Source organism: Gymnoscopelus microlampas, assembly GCF_963454915.1.
Source record: "Gymnoscopelus microlampas genome assembly, chromosome: 4".
NCBI lineage: Eukaryota > Metazoa > Chordata > Actinopteri > Myctophiformes > Myctophidae > Gymnoscopelus > Gymnoscopelus microlampas.
This window is the reverse complement of record NC_139941.1, coordinates 37,486,901-37,504,002: the sequence shown is the minus strand read 5'-3', so window position 1 is coordinate 37,504,002 and position 17,102 is coordinate 37,486,901. Positions and strand designations below refer to the sequence as shown.

The following is a 17,102-nucleotide window of genomic DNA, read 5'->3' as shown; positions in this document are numbered from 1 at the left end:
ACCATGCTCTGAGTGTGTGTAGTGGCCTGGTGCCCCGGTGGAGCAAGATATGAGCTTGAGTCGGCAGCATCCAAAGACATGAGTGGAGACAGAGGGGGGGTGGGGGGGGCAGGAGGTGGTACATGACAGCCTCACAGCAGATGGATCCCAGTGTGGTGCTAATGTTACATCCTTCCATCTCAACCCCCTGGAGGCTTAGGTGGTTCAGATGGGAGTTGGTGTGTGTGTGTGTGTGTGTGTGTGTGTGTGTGTGTGTGTGTGTGTGTGTGTGTGTGTGTGTGTGTGTGTGTGTGTGTGTGTGTGCGTGTGCGTGTGCGTGTGCGTGTGCGTGTGCGCGTGCGCGTGCGTGTGTGTGTGTGTGTGCGTGCATGTGCGTGCGTGTGTGTGTGTGTGCACGTGCGCAGGGATTGACATTAAGGGAAATTTGGCTCTGGCCCTCTGGGGACATTTTTAAGGCATTATTTTTACTGGCTCAAGCGGGCAAGTGCAAGGTCTGTTCTGGTTAAATAGTACTTCGGGCCAGCGGGCTATTTATATTGTTGATCCCTGCCGTGTGTTCATGTGTGTTGTGTATGTAAGTACGTATATACGTGTGGCCCATGTAAGCAGGTTTTCATCTTCAGACAATGAGAAGTGGCATGAGCAAACATTGCAATTATGAAGGAATAAGAGATTTTATGATTAAACTAGTGAAATGGAGAACATGTAAAACTGTCTTATAATGCAACATTGCAACATACAATAAATGTTATTGGCAAAATGACATCATTTAAATAAGATATTTTGTCTGCTTGCTGACCCGTTGCAGTTCCTTGTTGACAGTAATGTTAATCTATTTATTTAATAAAAGTGCTGATCAAATGGTATATTCTAGCTGACTTTGTGAATAAATGAGGGTGATAAACAAATCCAATCTTCAATAATCAAGAATCAACATTGCCCTCATTATCCAACCTCGGACAACAAGGAAGAGATATCTATTCTATAAAATTAGAACTGTCCCATATAGACATGCACAGTGCTGACATCATAGTGCTGATGTCATAGCACTGACTTAGACTGGCCTTCAAGTTCTTTTCGCTAGAGTAGAGATCTTCACTGGTCCACCCGAAGATACAACCCGAACCAGGTTGATTCTTTGGTCCATGGTCAATCGGGTTCGGGTTGGTTCAGATTCCATTACCTCTGGTCCCAGGTTTGTTTATCATTATAATACCCCGGTGGATCCGAGAGGACCTGTACTCAGCGCTGATCAGGAGAGAAAAGCACAAAGTGCTTTGTTACTTGTGTGATAGGCATATGGAGATACGATTCGCCAGAACCGCCAATCCCAGCCCCTAGCCACCCTACTGAGAACAGCTTCCAGCGCGCCTGGCCTGAAGTCATACGTATACTCGCCTCCAAGGACTTAGCGGCTACCGACAATTACACAAGCTGATCAACATGTCGCTTCAACTTGTAAACTATATTTATATCGATTACTGATTAAATGCGAAAGGTTTCACTGTATGTCATACAAATGTTATTTCCCGCCGCAGCTTCCTCTGGTCCTGATGACTGCCAGCCTGGCAGAGGTATGCACTCCGTGGAGCACCTTTTTCTAGTTACAAGTCTGTTTCCATAAACTGTGTCTACATGCAGTCAGGTTCCTCTTGAGCACAAGTGTACATGATAAAATTAAATCTGAGTAAAATAAAAAATACATAAATCTGACCTAGAGTTCATAAAATAATGGTTTAACCACAGTGCTTGTACAGTGCGCACTGGAGAATATTGTTCAGGTCCGTCTATATTTTCAGCCCGTGCCACTTTTCTGTATACATGAGAGTAGACACACAAGTGTTTTGATTGATACCCCTTTCACTGTATCACTTCAATCCCTTCCCATGTCTCCCTGCCTCTCCCTCAGCAACGTTCTTTTGTTCCCGCTCATGGCATTTTCTATTGCCTCTCTCAATCAGGCTTGCCAGCTCTATAAATACGATGACAAATCTGGCAGCAAGTACTGAGGAGGGGGGATTCTTCCCCCTCTTTTTTTGTAGGCGCTGCAGCTTTCCCATTGTGGCTATACGACAAGTGTGCTGCAAAAGAATGATGTATGTTTCGCTCCCATTTGGTTATAAGTTGCGTCCACAAGCCCATGTTTAATGAATATTACCATAGTAATGTCTTGTGAGAATCAGAGAGCGGGCGTTTGGCAGCCCTCTCATCGCTCCTAGTTGAGCTGTGGTTCTCCGGCCCCCGGATTTCAGTGTCGAGATCGTAAAGTGATATTGCTGTTCCATTGCCCTAGTTACTGGATCCAATTTGGGACATCGCTCAACCTTAAATTTGTACCTGTCTGCGGGAGCGTGGTGGAACCTTGTAAGGCCGTAACAGGATGAGCGATCGGCTCATCTGTTTGTAATGGGACTGAGCTCACCGGCCAGTGCTCATAATTTGACCTGGAACAAGCTTTGACAGAAACAGAGCACTAGATTAAGACTTATCCCCATCACACCTCCTCCTTCTCCTGCTTCTCCTCCTCCTCTCCATGGCCGGCCTGCCGTAAAGCCCAACCATTCCCATCTGCCTTTCTTCCCCCACTCTACTGGGCACTGTTACTCACTGAAATTTCACATTAACCTCCCATAACCTGCATGGCTACAAGAAAGACCGAAGCTACTTTCCAATCGGGGGGAGCGCTCCTCTCAGAAAGATAATCGTTTGGCTTGTCATTTTCGCCGGCTCCCCTTCCAGAGTGATAAACGCAGATGTCGGAAAAGAGCAACAATTTGTAGCAAGAGGGAGAGAGAAGGGGATTGAAAGAGAGATACTTTTGTTTACAAATTACCTGCATCTCCACCATTGTGACCTCGCCGATCCCATTTCGGGGGTATCAGAGGCTTAGGAAATGAGGTAGGCCTGCTTCTCAGGTCCTACACCTGCACACTTCGTATTTGGTTAACACACTTCAACAGATACAAGCAAATACAAGCAGAGACATCGTCCCCCATCCACCCCGCACCACCCCTCCACGAAGCACATCATCCCTTATGCTTCAATAGATTTTGGGGTTCAACCACAAATAATACAAATCAAACGCTGCACCGGTTGACAACATCTATGGCGTTGATATTATAGGCTACATGAAGTGGAAATAAAAAGTAAGCCATAAGCTCAGGCAAGGAGTCCACGGGTTCAAATGTTTTTGTTTGTTTGTTTGTTTGTTTTTTTCAAACCAATATATGTTGAGGGCATTCCACCTACTTTCCAATGCCTGCTCATTTTAACCCTCACAAACATAGCAGGTACAACTACGTCCCCACTACTATTTTATTTTTGGCCTCCTTTAACAGACCAGTGTAGAGATACAGAAAAGAGAGCAATGAGTGAAGGTATGACATGGGACATAAAGAGGTCAAGAGCTGGATTTGAGCCACCAGGACACAAATGACACCATTCTATTGAGTCATTTGTCACTCTTCTCCAGCTAGGGTGACTTACATCAAGTGTGCAGAAATGGCTTGATGGACAAACATCAGATATCACTGAGATGTCAGTGCCGCAGATGAGAACTGCGGCACTAACCTGCTATCCTCATGACCAGAGTGTCATGAGGATTATCCTTCATATAGCAGGTAAGAAGGTTAACCACTGGAAGTTACTGGTGAGGTAGACATACAGTAGGGCAGCAGGCAGTGAATGGGGATAATAGGTTTATATAGAACCTCAAACGGTCTTTTGACAAATCCAAACTGCAGCAAAAGCTGATAGCAACTGTAATTAGTATGATTAGGTCCCACAGTAACGTGCAGTGGAGGGGAAAGCCTACAAGGAAGGGGGGACAATCAATATCTTATCTAGTGTACTGAGAGAGAGAGAGAGAGAGAGAGAGAGAGAGAGAGAGAGAGAGAGAGAGAGAGAGAGAGAGAGAGAGAGAGAGAGTGTCACTCATTCATCAATCTAACATAGAAACCAACGCAGATCCAACCACAGGAATCCTCTCACGACAGAGCTCACATGTGATTTATGAAACGGTTATATCCTGCCAATCACAGCATAAGAATGGTCAGGTGTGGATACATTTGTTGGCTAAAAATCATCGAGGCCCTCAAGTTTAGGACATTAAAAAGCGCAATACGGCCAAGAAAATATCAGAAAAATCTCCAGACACTGCAGTCAACAACTGCAGAGACAGAGTAAACGTCTACTTTTACATTTTAATGTAAACCACCGAAAACCTGTGCAATTCTCTGTGCAACTCTGTGCAAAGAAAACGGACACTTACCCAATACAATATATTGATAATCTGGTCCAGATCATTAAAAGAAATTTTGAATCTCAATGCGGAGTCCCTCAGAAATATCACTGTGTTGAATTTGGATGATAACAACACCTTGAAGCTGGTCTTAGTGCAAAGATAGCCGTGTGCCCTGATTGGATCACACCACACCTCATTTAGGACCAAAAATGCCATGGGCGCTAAATATGCACAAGAAGTGCATCGGTTGGAAAATAGCAATGACAGTGGCGCTGTACCCAGCGCCGCATTGCGCCGGGCGGAAGGTAGGGCCCCCGAAAGAGAAGATCTTCCATCATGGCAGCCCAGGCCTTGCCTCCCCTAAGGTCATAAAAGACCTCTCTGCTAAATGACTCACACATTTCAATTAAAAGCCCATTAGACTGCACTTCAACCACCTCTACGTTGCAACTGCCAACAGAACCTCCCATTGTACTGAAGTGACAGTAGTAGCTAGTACGTAGCCTGGACACCAGATGAATCTGCCAGTGCGAGAAAAAATAATTTGCCTGTGAAATTAGTCTGGCCATGCCAGGCTACCGAGGGCGCTCCCCCAAAAAATGTTGGTTGCAGAGAGAGCTAAAACGCGATGCTTGGAACTGGGAAGAGGAGCGCTCCAGCGCATCTTTACCATGGAAATGCATGGCAGAAAGGCGCTGGAAACTCAATAAACAGTTTCTGTGGACACAGCCCCTAACAGTGCCTTTCATGTTTCCTCGCCTTCCTTCGCTCTTTAAGGTACTGCTCCTATACCAAGTGATGCGTGTCATAGAGATAGAAAAAGAGAGACTATTATATTATTTGTGTTCCATGACAAAATGTTCCTGAATCCTGCCGTACAGTTTGCCTATCTGTTTCTATAGATGCTAAGAAGATTATTTGTTTTTATTTACTGTCTGAAATGACTCACTTCCATGTTCTGTTAACATACAGTACACATTACGCACACCTCAGCATGTGTTAGCTTGGTTATGGGAGCGTAAACAATTCAGTTTGTGGAACAGAGGTGAGACAGAGTAATACTTGAGCAGTCACGTGTGACTCAGTCAAACTGAGCAGTAGGAAACGTAATAAAAACCACAGCAGTATGAGAAAAAGGGATGGCATAGTATGCGGTCACAGCCCTGTGAAATAAGTGCCAAATGTGTCCACAGAAACACTATGACAACAGTTCCATTCAACACGTATTGTATATCAGATGCTTTCGCAAACCTGCTGACGCACACGCATCTCCTCCTTTATATCTTCAAAGAGAGAGTTGGCAGCCCACGCAATTGTCTTTTCTCTTTCTTTTTTCTTTAATTAGGTGGCTAGCTTGAGAGATCTGAACCACAGGAGGAGAAATGCTCTCCCAGGATTCAATCCCAAGGCAGTTAAGAGTTGATTTTGTAGGCCTGCAAGCAGAGGTCTCAACCACTCGACCATCAAAGGGCACACTGGGTACTGCCTTTTCCTTTAACAGCTTCCTTTTCCTGTTGAATTAGTCAATTGAAAAAGGGTCATTTGGCTAACCCCACCCCCCTTCACGCACCTCCGTTCCAGTAGCAGTGCTTTGGCTCTGAGCTGACGTTATTAATTAGTAGCTTCTTTTTACTCCCCCTTCTTTCCTCCTCCCTTGTCTCTGTTCCACTCTTGTCAAAAACATTTCCCAGTGTCAAAAACATGCAACAGCAGGGAAGAAACTGATGTGGGATGAAATTAACCTGTTACCCACCACGAAAACCTGTGCAGAAACCCTCTCTCTCCCTAGCCCTGGCCCATCAATGTTCTCTCTGCTCGGCTTTCTCTGCCAGCATTATTCTGTTGACACCTGGATATAAGCACCACTGGCAGCCCGATTAGCCTCCTACGCCCCACCTAACCTGACTCCGACAGCACTCCTCCCCCAAGTCACTGTATCACAATGTAGGAGCTCCAAGTCCTAAGTCTAAAATGTATTTAAAAAGACCATTACGATTCCTTGTGGGTATCTGTTGGGTTGTCTCTCATGAAAAGGTAAACGACTTCCAGGACTCTTTTGTTTTTCCCATTACATTATGAGCTTGCTCTGTGACTATCACTGTCATCTTGGCAGTGAGGGACTGACAGTCATTTCATGTCAGGATTATGCGTGTCTGAAGCAATTTCCTTTTTTGTGCAGCTCCCTCTGCCTGAGGAGGCCAGGCACCCTGAGATAGGTCTACTTGCCTGAGGCCTTATGCACTGAGCTGGACTGACAGTCAGAAGCAAGGCAACAGGAGAGGCAAATGGAATAATCCTGCGCTCACATTGGCAGCGACAACAAGCGACAAAGCGCCATTCATTTCCAATTGGCCTACACCGAGCGATATGGACAGGCGAGAAGCCTGGCGACAAAGTGAAAATGAGCAGCGACATTATTAAACAATAACGGAAGTCATTTGACTACTGTAACTTATTAGAATCAGGAATGAAGAAGGTCTATTTGTCAGTATTCATAGAGGTACAAGAAGCAAAATGCCATTTTGTGAGGTCCTCAATGTACTGTGCTACAACAACATCCAATAATAATAATAATTATAATCATAATAATAAAAGACAAACTAAGATGAGATACTTTGATAAAATAAGAAGAAGCCTTCAGAATCTCCCCATCGAAGCATATTCACAGACTAAAACTGAGGACCACATAATGTACTGTAAACAGTGAGTTAACCAGCTGTAGTTTGAGCCAATCTGCATTTCAATAATACCGGTCTGCACTGTACGCCAATAGTGGATAAACTCACAGACTAGCCCTATCAGTGATTTTAATTCAATTCAATAATGAAACCAATGAATTATAAAACATTCAAAATGAATGAAAATGAAAATGTTAGCTCTGGAATGACTCATACTATACATAACCATAGACTTATGGCTTTGCAAACTTGAGTTCCTGATATGTAATAACCAATATTATGAAGTGCCACTGATTCAGTGTGTGGCTAAAAGACATTGGTGGACCATTACCGCTATCAAAGCTATGCCCTTCCTTTGTCCACCTTTCCAAGGTAAACAGAACACACAAACATGAAGAAAGGAAAGTGAAAGGCCTTTTTATGGAGGGAATCGAAGAATTTATCTTCTGGCAAGTTACAAGGGATAAGGCTCTGATATGATTAGATCCTATAGGCCACTGTGCCTCAGACGCATTTTTATGGGGCCGCGAGTAAATATCCCCTTTTTTCGTTTCCTAATCCAGAGATGGCAGTCTTAATTCTATCCATTTAATTCAATGTTTGCAATGTTTGAGGCATCTGCGGCCCTTTGCACTTTTTCTAGATAGATCGGAAAGCTGGGAGGAAGACAGTGTAGCAGGGACACGTACACGTACAGGAAGAAGGCTCTGGTGGGATTCAATCCCAGGCCAGAGTGATATAGTTTATAGACAAGCATCTCATAACCACTATATCGTTGTCATGTATTTTCACAGTTTTAAACAGAAGAGCTTCACATGGAGAAAACAGCAGTGGTGAACCTACTTCTTGGGCCTGTAGTCTGGGATGCTCCTGTCGAGGGAAATTCGATCACTGAGCTGGGCGTTGTAGCCATACTCCTCGTATTTCCCCTCAGCATCGAGACTGTCCTCTCCCAGAGTAGCTGCCGCTCCGCCCTGGCCCAAGCCCCCAGGACCCTCCACCAGCCCCATTGGCTTAGCAAGACCTGCCAAAAAAAAGGAAATTAATCAAACAACCATACGCAGGCACACAAACAAATAAACATGCAAACAACATACAGCCAAATGCACAGGCATACATATGCATCGGTGTACCGCAGACACGTACGTACACGTACACGTACACGTACACGTACACGTACACGTACACGTACACGTACACGTACACGTACACGTACACGTACGTACACGTACACGTACACGTACACGTACACGTACACGTACACGTACACGTACACGTACACGTACACCCACCCCCCTCCCCCCCAACACACATACACGCACACACACACACACACACACACACACACACACACACACACACACACACACACACACACACACACACACACACACACACACACACAGACAAACACAGACACACACACACACACACACACACACACACACACACACACACACACACACACACACACACACACACACACACAGAGAGAGACAGGTGAGAAGCCAGTGCTTGGAGAGTGTCAGCTGATTGGCATTCTTGGGCTGTGTGAGGCAGAGTGTATGGCAGCTCTGAGACCTAGTGGGGCTCCTCTGTAGGGCATCATTACACTGTCTGTCAACGGAAGAGCAGCAAAACAGCCACCCCAAACCGCCTGACATTGCTTGCCATCATACAGCACAACAGCAAGACAGAAGCAGAAAGAAACGCTGGTCTGTGTGTGTGTGTCTGTGTGTGTGTGTGTGTGTGTGTGTGTGTGTGTGTGTGTGTGTGTGTGTGTGTGTGTGTGTGTGTGTGTGTGTGTGTGCGTGTGCGTGTGCGTGTGTGTGTGTGTGCGTACGCACATGGGTGGATGAATATGCCATTGTATATTTTCTGAATCTACTATACTGTCAAAGGTCACATACGCAACATCAAGCCTAAAATTCCTGTGTGAAATCACGTGTGAAATTTCCATTTAAAGAGCCGTTGTCTCTTTTTTTTTTTACCACACACAAAACAATCAATCAGCAAACATAGGCAGGTGCCTTTGTGTGTTGCTTTGCTTTGAGTGACAGTCAAATGTCAGCCATCCCTGTCTTGGTCAAGACCCTGGAGATTTGTTTATAAATAGGCAACTGCTCTTGGTCTAGTCTGTCCAAAAGATGTTCAAAAGAAAAGGCACTCAAGTCGACAGTGGCAATAATTTGTTTAGGTTTGGCCTATCTGAACCGCATTGAAGATTACAAAATACGTTTATTGCAAACCATTTTTACATTTTCATTTTAGGTGAGGTTGTTAGCATGTTTATAAAGAAAGGCTGTGGCTTCATTTCAGTGTGGACAATTAGCCTCTGAGTTAGGTGAAGGTGATAATAATATCCGAAAGAAAATGGCTCAATATAGCTGTGTCTGGGGTTGCAATGTTACAGTCTTTTTTTTCTCCACACCATGAAAAGAAAAACTGTTGATTAACTTAGTCAAGTGTTTCAGTGCCAAGAGTACATACAGTACAGTACATGCTATATATTTACGGAATGGCCGGGGACGGGGATTATGTTTTTGCCCCTGTCTGTCCGTGTGCCTGTCTGTGTGTCCCCCTGGATTAATTCGATCATGACGCAACTCTATATATAATGCGCACCCATTTCCCCCACAAGATTTTCCACCATTTTGCGTTTTCTTCATAACACACGTTTTGCTACTGCTCCTACAGATTTTGTCCAAAACTCATCCATGGTCATTCTAGCCACTGTCATGTACTTTGATGAGGACCCTGGAGTCTGCCATTACTGGTGTTAATGTCACAGACTTAAATGACCATCTCTGCTCTTGGTCGTAAAAGACGTATCTCTGTAATGCGAACAGACCCTCAACGCTGTCTTGCGCGACAATGACATTTTCAAAAAGGCAAAAAGGGTTTTGTCAGACGTGAAATCTCAAAGGACATGCTGTTTGCAGTCTTCAAATGAGTAACTTCTGACATGATATCAAAGGCCTATGCCATGACAATGGGGGTTTGTTGGCTGGTCTCATGTTCCTGTCTACTCGCCTCTGCCTTTGGAATTGCTGTTCGTTGCCTCTCTCTTTAGAATTGCCGGTCCAAGAATGTCTTTGACCTTTCAAAAATCGGTCACCCCACCACGACGTAGGAAAATTACAGCTGCTTCCCCTGAAACCTTCAAATTTAAAGGAAAACATTGAATCATGTGGCTCTTGGGCTCTTGGGATCCACATGGGAACGAGATAGCTCTGATGTGGATCTCCATGTGGCCAGCCTTTGATGTCAGTCATCTATGATGTCAGTTGTCTACTCTATGATAACATATATAGAGCCCCTTTGACTTACATTATAAAATTATGTTACATATTTAAAAAAATATAAACATTATGTGAAAAACGTGGAGGTACTTCAGTGGCCTATACTGGTAGTGTGCACAATACATTTTGCGCTGATTGGTACAGCAGTTTGCAAGATCAGGTCTGGAAACACAGACAGACACTCTTATAGACAGCTAGATTTGCAGCAGAACCACCTCATGAAAATATTAATTGAACTATCGTTTTATTTGTCCTTCATACAGAGATGGACACAGACAGTAAGTAAACTGGTGGTCTTAATTCTATCCATTTAATTAGATTTTCTGTTTTTCACAACCCTTTGCACTTTTTCTAGATAGATAGTGAAGCTGGGAGGAAGACAGTGTATAGCAATGAGCTGCTCAGCTCCGCAGCTTCACCCCTCCACGAAGGTGCGAAAAGTAATCACCATATTAGGATGGCCACAAATCCTTAGGGTTCAACTGGAGATTTGTAATTGGTTGAATGGCTCCAAACTGCCACCTCCCACTAGAGGGATGGATTTGGCTCTCCCTACCCTACCCCTTGCACCAGCCAACTGGTTGATGTGGTGGCATTTAGTGAGGAGCATGGGCGGGGTTCAAATCACGGCCATCTGCCATCTTCAAGTAGGCACATTTGCCACACATTGACAGAGACATGCTCTTTAGAAATGAGGAGACAGACAGAGACAGAGATGAAGGGGTGATGAAGAGAGACAAGGTGGGGAGAGAGACACGGGGGCTGGGGTGAGGGTCAGACATTGGGGGGGGGGGGGTAGACATAGAGATATAGTGGGAAGGAGTGAGTGAGAGAGAAAGAGAGAGAAAGAGAGAGGGGGAGGGGGCAGAAAGAGAGACAAAGACGAGATTAGGGGGTTGTGGGCGGAGGAGGGAGTGAGAGAGACAGAATATCGTTTTGTTTTACATCTTTCTTTGTTACAAGTTGTCACATGCATTTGATTGTTGTCGGTTTGTGTCTGTGTGTTTGTGCAGTAAGTCTGTATCCGTCCATCTCTCTCTTTGTGTGTGCTGCTGTGTAAGCCGGTGTCTGAGAGTCTCAGGGATTCAGAGTCTCTCTGTGAGTTATGCCCAGCAAATCTTTCTGGTCACCGTGTTTGTTGTTGTTGGCTTTGTGTTTTTTATCTCTTGCCTCCTCCCCTCCTGCTTCTTTCCGATTCCGCCGGCTGGTTAGAAAAACATTCTATTAAGCCTGTAGATGCTCAGAGCCAGCCTCCAAAAAGGTCCACTGCTATTGTCCCTGTCCATCACGGTTGAATAAGAGCACTTGAATATAAGCTTTGAGATGTGTTATAAAAGGCTCAGGTAGGACTGGGCCCTTGGAGATTTTGACCCAAGCTGCAGCCAACCCATGCATTTATATTACCGCATATGTTTCGGAGTTTATCCAGAGTTTCAATGTCGCACTTTTGAATGCAATGTTCAAAATGTACAAATAGTTGTGTATATTTTGAATATGAATACCAACAAACCACTGAATTATAAATGTATTTAAAGTGTGCAATGCTATTGTTCCAAATGTCATCTCTGGGATCATAAAAGAACCATCACTACATTGTAGGGATATTGATTAGTTTCTTCACGTTTATTGTATCGACTACTCTATCGATTCATTGAATAATCCAGAATGTGTTTTATTTGTTTGTTTTGTTAAAGCACGAAATGAATCAATGCAAAAAAAATATTTTCTATAATCAACTAAATCGAGTAGTCAGATTAACCACTTCAGCCCTATTTTACAGTATACTGCATCTGTATGCAACAGTGTCTCACAAAAAAACAGCGAAAATAGCAAATATACAAGCTTACAACACATCGCATTGTGACATGTTGTCACAGAAGAGCAGACTGCTCTTTTTTCCATGCACCAGATTTTTCAAACAAATAAAATCAATAAGTGTGTCTTAATAAAGAAGAAGTAGAAGTAGTAGTAGAAGAAGAGGAAGAATGGCACAATAAATAAACAGAACTCCATTCAGTGCAGCTCAATAGGTATACAAAGCTGTGCTCTTCAGCATGGTCTTTCTTTCTTTTTATTTTTTTTAACACAACAAAGAACTTGAAAGTAATCAAACAAAGCAAAAGCCTACATGGAATACCTGCTGTGTTTACAATTAAACAATCCTTATTCTAGCAAGGTATCATTCAACAATATCTTCTACTTGAAAATCCTCTGGAAATGGCACATTAGCAAAACACCTTTATTATCCTCGTATGAGGCAATTACAGGCTAACATCTGCTTCCCCTTCTATTGTAAACACAGAGTCTGGATTCCCTTATACACAGGCAGTGAACGCAGGAAGGGGATGATACAGAACAAAAAGCGAATGCCTCTGTAGCCCTGGCAACAGTCTGCACCCAGGAAGGACATTGGCAACAGGGTGAAGGGCAAATACGGATTATATCTCTCCACAGCTACATATTCCATGTATGTGCCCCACCTGACACTTTTATATCAAACCTGGTCCAATATCAATTCCAAATGTTGCACCTCCGATGATCTAAAACTGCCAACTTGATCAACAAAAAAAAAACAGTTTTCTGACTGTTTTCACATGGGCTGCCTCCAGGTTTTAGTTTAGTTTAAACTTAGTCCACAATTTTAGATTTAAATCCTTGTGTTGCAATTGTCTACTAAATTAGGGTATGTGATATTTTTGGGTCAAAACGAAAAGTTTTTTGTTAACAGGTTAAAGCACTCTATTCTCATAGTAATCATTGCTATAGAGTGTTTGTTCCGTCACAGGGGTCTCCATGTCTCTCCAGCTATTTAATAAACAGAAAATACATTTTCAGGTAGGTGATCAAATGTCAGCCAATCAGGAGAGAGTACCCATTTATCAGCTTAATTTGTATAGTGTTCCAGTTCCAATTGTGTCTGCTCATGTCTTTGTGTCATCACTTCCAATTTCACATATTTAATTTGTATCCTGCCTGAGTTCTCTATCCTGATTGGATCAAATTGGTATCCTGACCTGAAAATGCATTTTCTGTTTATTAAAGAGCTGGAGAGACATGGAGACTCCTGTTACTGAACAAACACTCTATAGCAATGAGTACTAGTCAGAATATAGAGCTATTTAACACTTATTATAACCAAAGAAAATCACTTACCCTACCTTTAATTGCTTTCAGCTGACGTACTAGTCCATACAATCAACGTGACTGTGACATATACAGTAGCCACGTAATTTGGTGATGCATCCAATCAATATAACCAACCCCTTCACATGACCTAATATACAGTAAGCAATGTGATTGTTTATAAACTTTAATCTGGAACACAGACGTGAAAGACTGTCAAAAAAATGTGCACCGCCTTGTCCTGATGGTCTGCCTGCACCATTAGGCTACAGTCCCACATGCGGAAATGATTTGCCTCCCGTTCACTTTCATTCTCATCCTGTCTTGTGTGGAGATCAACTTTGATGAAATATGACAGATTTTGACTTTGCAGGCGATACTCAATCCTGCATGTGCGTTCGTGTACTGTATGTGTGACCGTGCCCTTAATTATTCATCACCCCAGTCTCTGTTAATTGACCCTATCCCTAACTACCGCAGCCCCATTATCAGCCAAAGATCAAGTACTGAACCACTGCCGATGTGTGACAGAATTACATGGCACCACCACCAAACACCAATCTGGATATTGTGTGTTGTGTCCAAATCCATAACATTTCCCTTCAACTGGCCACTCAAAATCCATTTGGCCATGTTATTTTTGACCTAATGCATTAAGCCCATAAAGGACATAAATAATGGAGCAACCTTCTGAGAGTATCTTATTTTCTGAGATAGAGCCTCAAACTCAATTGGTGAATGATTTAAGAGCAAGGGTAGATTTGTGCGAACAAAGCGATATCTAAATATTGATGGTAATGGAAGGGTCGAGTGGTCTGCTCGAGAAGAGGAAAATAACTAATTTTAGAGAGCTTTAAAAGGCTTCAAAAGCTTAAATAAATATCGCTAAAAGATTGCTGACAGACAAGGGATGCAGAATGCGTGATTTGCCAATCCTGACAAATATTGGCATGTCAGCAGTTCATTTCGTTGATAAATTTATATCCGTACGTTTTTTTTTATCACAGTCTTACAGGTGTAAAGCAGTGGGTGAAAACCTTTTTTTCGTGCACACTCCATCCATCACTGGCAGACTATTCTAATCAGAAGGTCCCAGAATGCAGATACTGTACAGTAGCACGAAACTCCAAAAATAAAATAAATATGATGAAACAGATGTCTGTGTCTGCTTTTATTGAAATAAACTCATCTCTCTCCTCTCCATGCAAAGACACACCAATACATTCTTATTATTATTCAAGACACATTCTTATTAATGGCATTCTTATTAACAGAAATAATGTAAAATCAAGTGCTTGAAACGTGGTTTATCTGTCATTTCTGAGCACGAAAACGGTTTATGCTTTTGGTACCTCCCAGCACGACACATTGGCTAGTGGCAACGGGCACTTTCCCAGTGCAATATATGGATGATATAGCTCAGATCATTAATTATTTTTATAACCTCAATGCTGGGTCTCTCAGCAATGCCATCTGCCATGCTATAAGTGAGAGTTGTGCTGAATTCGAATGGATTTTAATTGCAAGCACTTTACCTGCATTATGAATGTAGGTGTGCATCTTAATCTGAATAATACAGTCTTTAAACAGTGTGGGTGTGAAAATGACGATGTGTTGGTAGTAAACTAGTAATGACACTTGCACTAGGCGTTGTACCATTTTGCCCTTGGTGTAAGATAGGACCCTTTGTGGGTTTTTTTTCTGTGTTTTGTCTTATGTTTATGTTTTTTGTATGTACCTACTGTCTGAGTGGTTGTATGTTATAAAAACATCTTGAAAAATCTGAATAAAAAGAATGTTCCCCAAAAAAATACAACCCTTTGTTTTTCTGTGATGTGTACTGTAACTCTATTTTAGTATTCTGCTCAGCCACAGATAACTTTGTTCAGGAGACTCTGGAATATGAGTGTGGAATATCTGTAACTTGTAATTACAATTATGCAGCCACTTGTGATCTGGATATTTCAAATTTAAACAGTATTCCAATTTTGATCATTTTGCAATTAATTATACAAACCTAACACATGGCCAACCTTCAAAGGATGTCATAATCACATACTAAGACCTTTCCCCAAGTCGGTAGGCCTATGTAATCATACCAGCAATGTGAGATATCCATCTCAACCCTGCAACGTTCTCTGGCATTTCATTATGGGAAAGAACTAAATGCAGATTGTCAGGTGAGCCGGCAAATGCATTACTGCGATTACCTAAAGGCTGAGCAGAATTGATTCTCATCTGTTTCTGAAACTGTTTTGTCGACCAGTGGCTCATCTACATATCATTATTTGAATAGATTTCATTTCATCAGCGCTCCATCCATCCCTCGCTCCAACGTAATCTGCTGTGGTGTGACTGCAATCCCCGCACCTTTATATGCTTGCCTAACACCATGTGTGCGTGCCATGTGTGCACACGCATGCACGCACGCACACACGCAAGCATGCACGTGTGTACACACACACACACACACACACACACACACACACACACACGCTCATTCATCCATGTTTCACTGACACTGACAGAGAATCAAGTGTGTTTTGATTGGATTAGAAAATGCTGAAGAGATGTATGAAGACATATTCCTCGTCAACAGCCTTGTGGGTTTGGCACGCAAACATAGATGGTTTCTTTGACATCATTGGGCATTATAGATAAGAGGCATATCTGGAGCTGCAGCTGGGCCTGTGAGGCTGCTGTCTCCTTAGCACCTACAGGAGGCAGGAGGGGGCCAGGACTCCTGTCTCATTACATATCAAAATAGGTTGTCACCTCTGTGCAGTATACTAGTCTTACTGTTTGAATTTCACGTCATATTTTTCATTGGTAAAGGACAAACAGCTAGCCTAAAGCCCACTTTATGTTGTCACATGACAGTGTTGCTCCCCAAAAAGAATTCAGATGTGGTTCTCAATTGAACATAATTAGACATTATTGTTGCACTGATGATGATGCATTTCTATCGAACAGATGAGCAATCAAGTGGCCTGGGGCAAGCTAGTGAGTCATATTATGTTATGTTTAATACATAGGGAAGTTATAATTAATTATTCATCACAATGTTTTACTTTGGAGGTTTTCTTAATAGCGATAACAACTTTGACCTATACTAGGAATCATAAACATGACTGATGATAATAGTCTCACTGTCTGCCCAGTGTCAATGGTGGAATTTAAACCTTGATACACATCCAGGGCCGGTCAGAGAAGCAAGCTGTAAAGTAACACTATTTCCTTCATGGGATATTGAATTGCATTTTGCAACTACCCCAATTACAACTTCCATTAACATGCGATCTGCATCTAGATATCTCATCTGAAAATTTAACAAGTCCAGGCAAGCCTAAATAAGTTGGACCCCAATAAATGCCAGTGGGGATAGGGGTGGTGGTGTGGCCAATTACAGGAAGCAGCGACACTCAGCCACTGTAATTTCGGTGGCGGCCAAACAGATTGTTGAATGTAACAAACAGGGTAGCAGCAACATAGCAACTGTTTCCTCTATTGAAACTCCCTAATATTAACACACTTTTAAACTAACTAGCCATTGTAGATGTAAAATTAATTAACACTAGGCCAATGCCCGTTGGAAATGATGCCCTTTTTGTGCGTTGGTGTGGCAATGAGCAACAGAGACCAGTGGAAGCAGCTTGTGTCGCAGATCTCGAGGGCACTCCAATGATGATGATGATCCAGATACAGATCACATGTAAATGGGTTCTCTAATAAATAAACATCTATTACCATGTGCAA

General features: G+C 42.8%; 1 protein-coding gene across 1 annotated transcript in view; it reads right to left on the bottom strand.

Annotated features, from left to right (window-relative positions):
* The window catches only part of galnt9 (polypeptide N-acetylgalactosaminyltransferase 9), a gene marked incomplete at both ends in the record, with an annotated part of 114,863 nt that overhangs the window by 93,696 nt on the left and 4,065 nt on the right, over window positions 1-17,102 (bottom strand). The window contains one exon of the mRNA XM_084055103.1: window positions 7,765-7,945. Within this exon, the coding sequence (XP_083911229.1) occupies window positions 7,765-7,945 (181 nt within the window). The remainder of the gene's footprint in view (window positions 1-7,764; window positions 7,946-17,102) is intronic.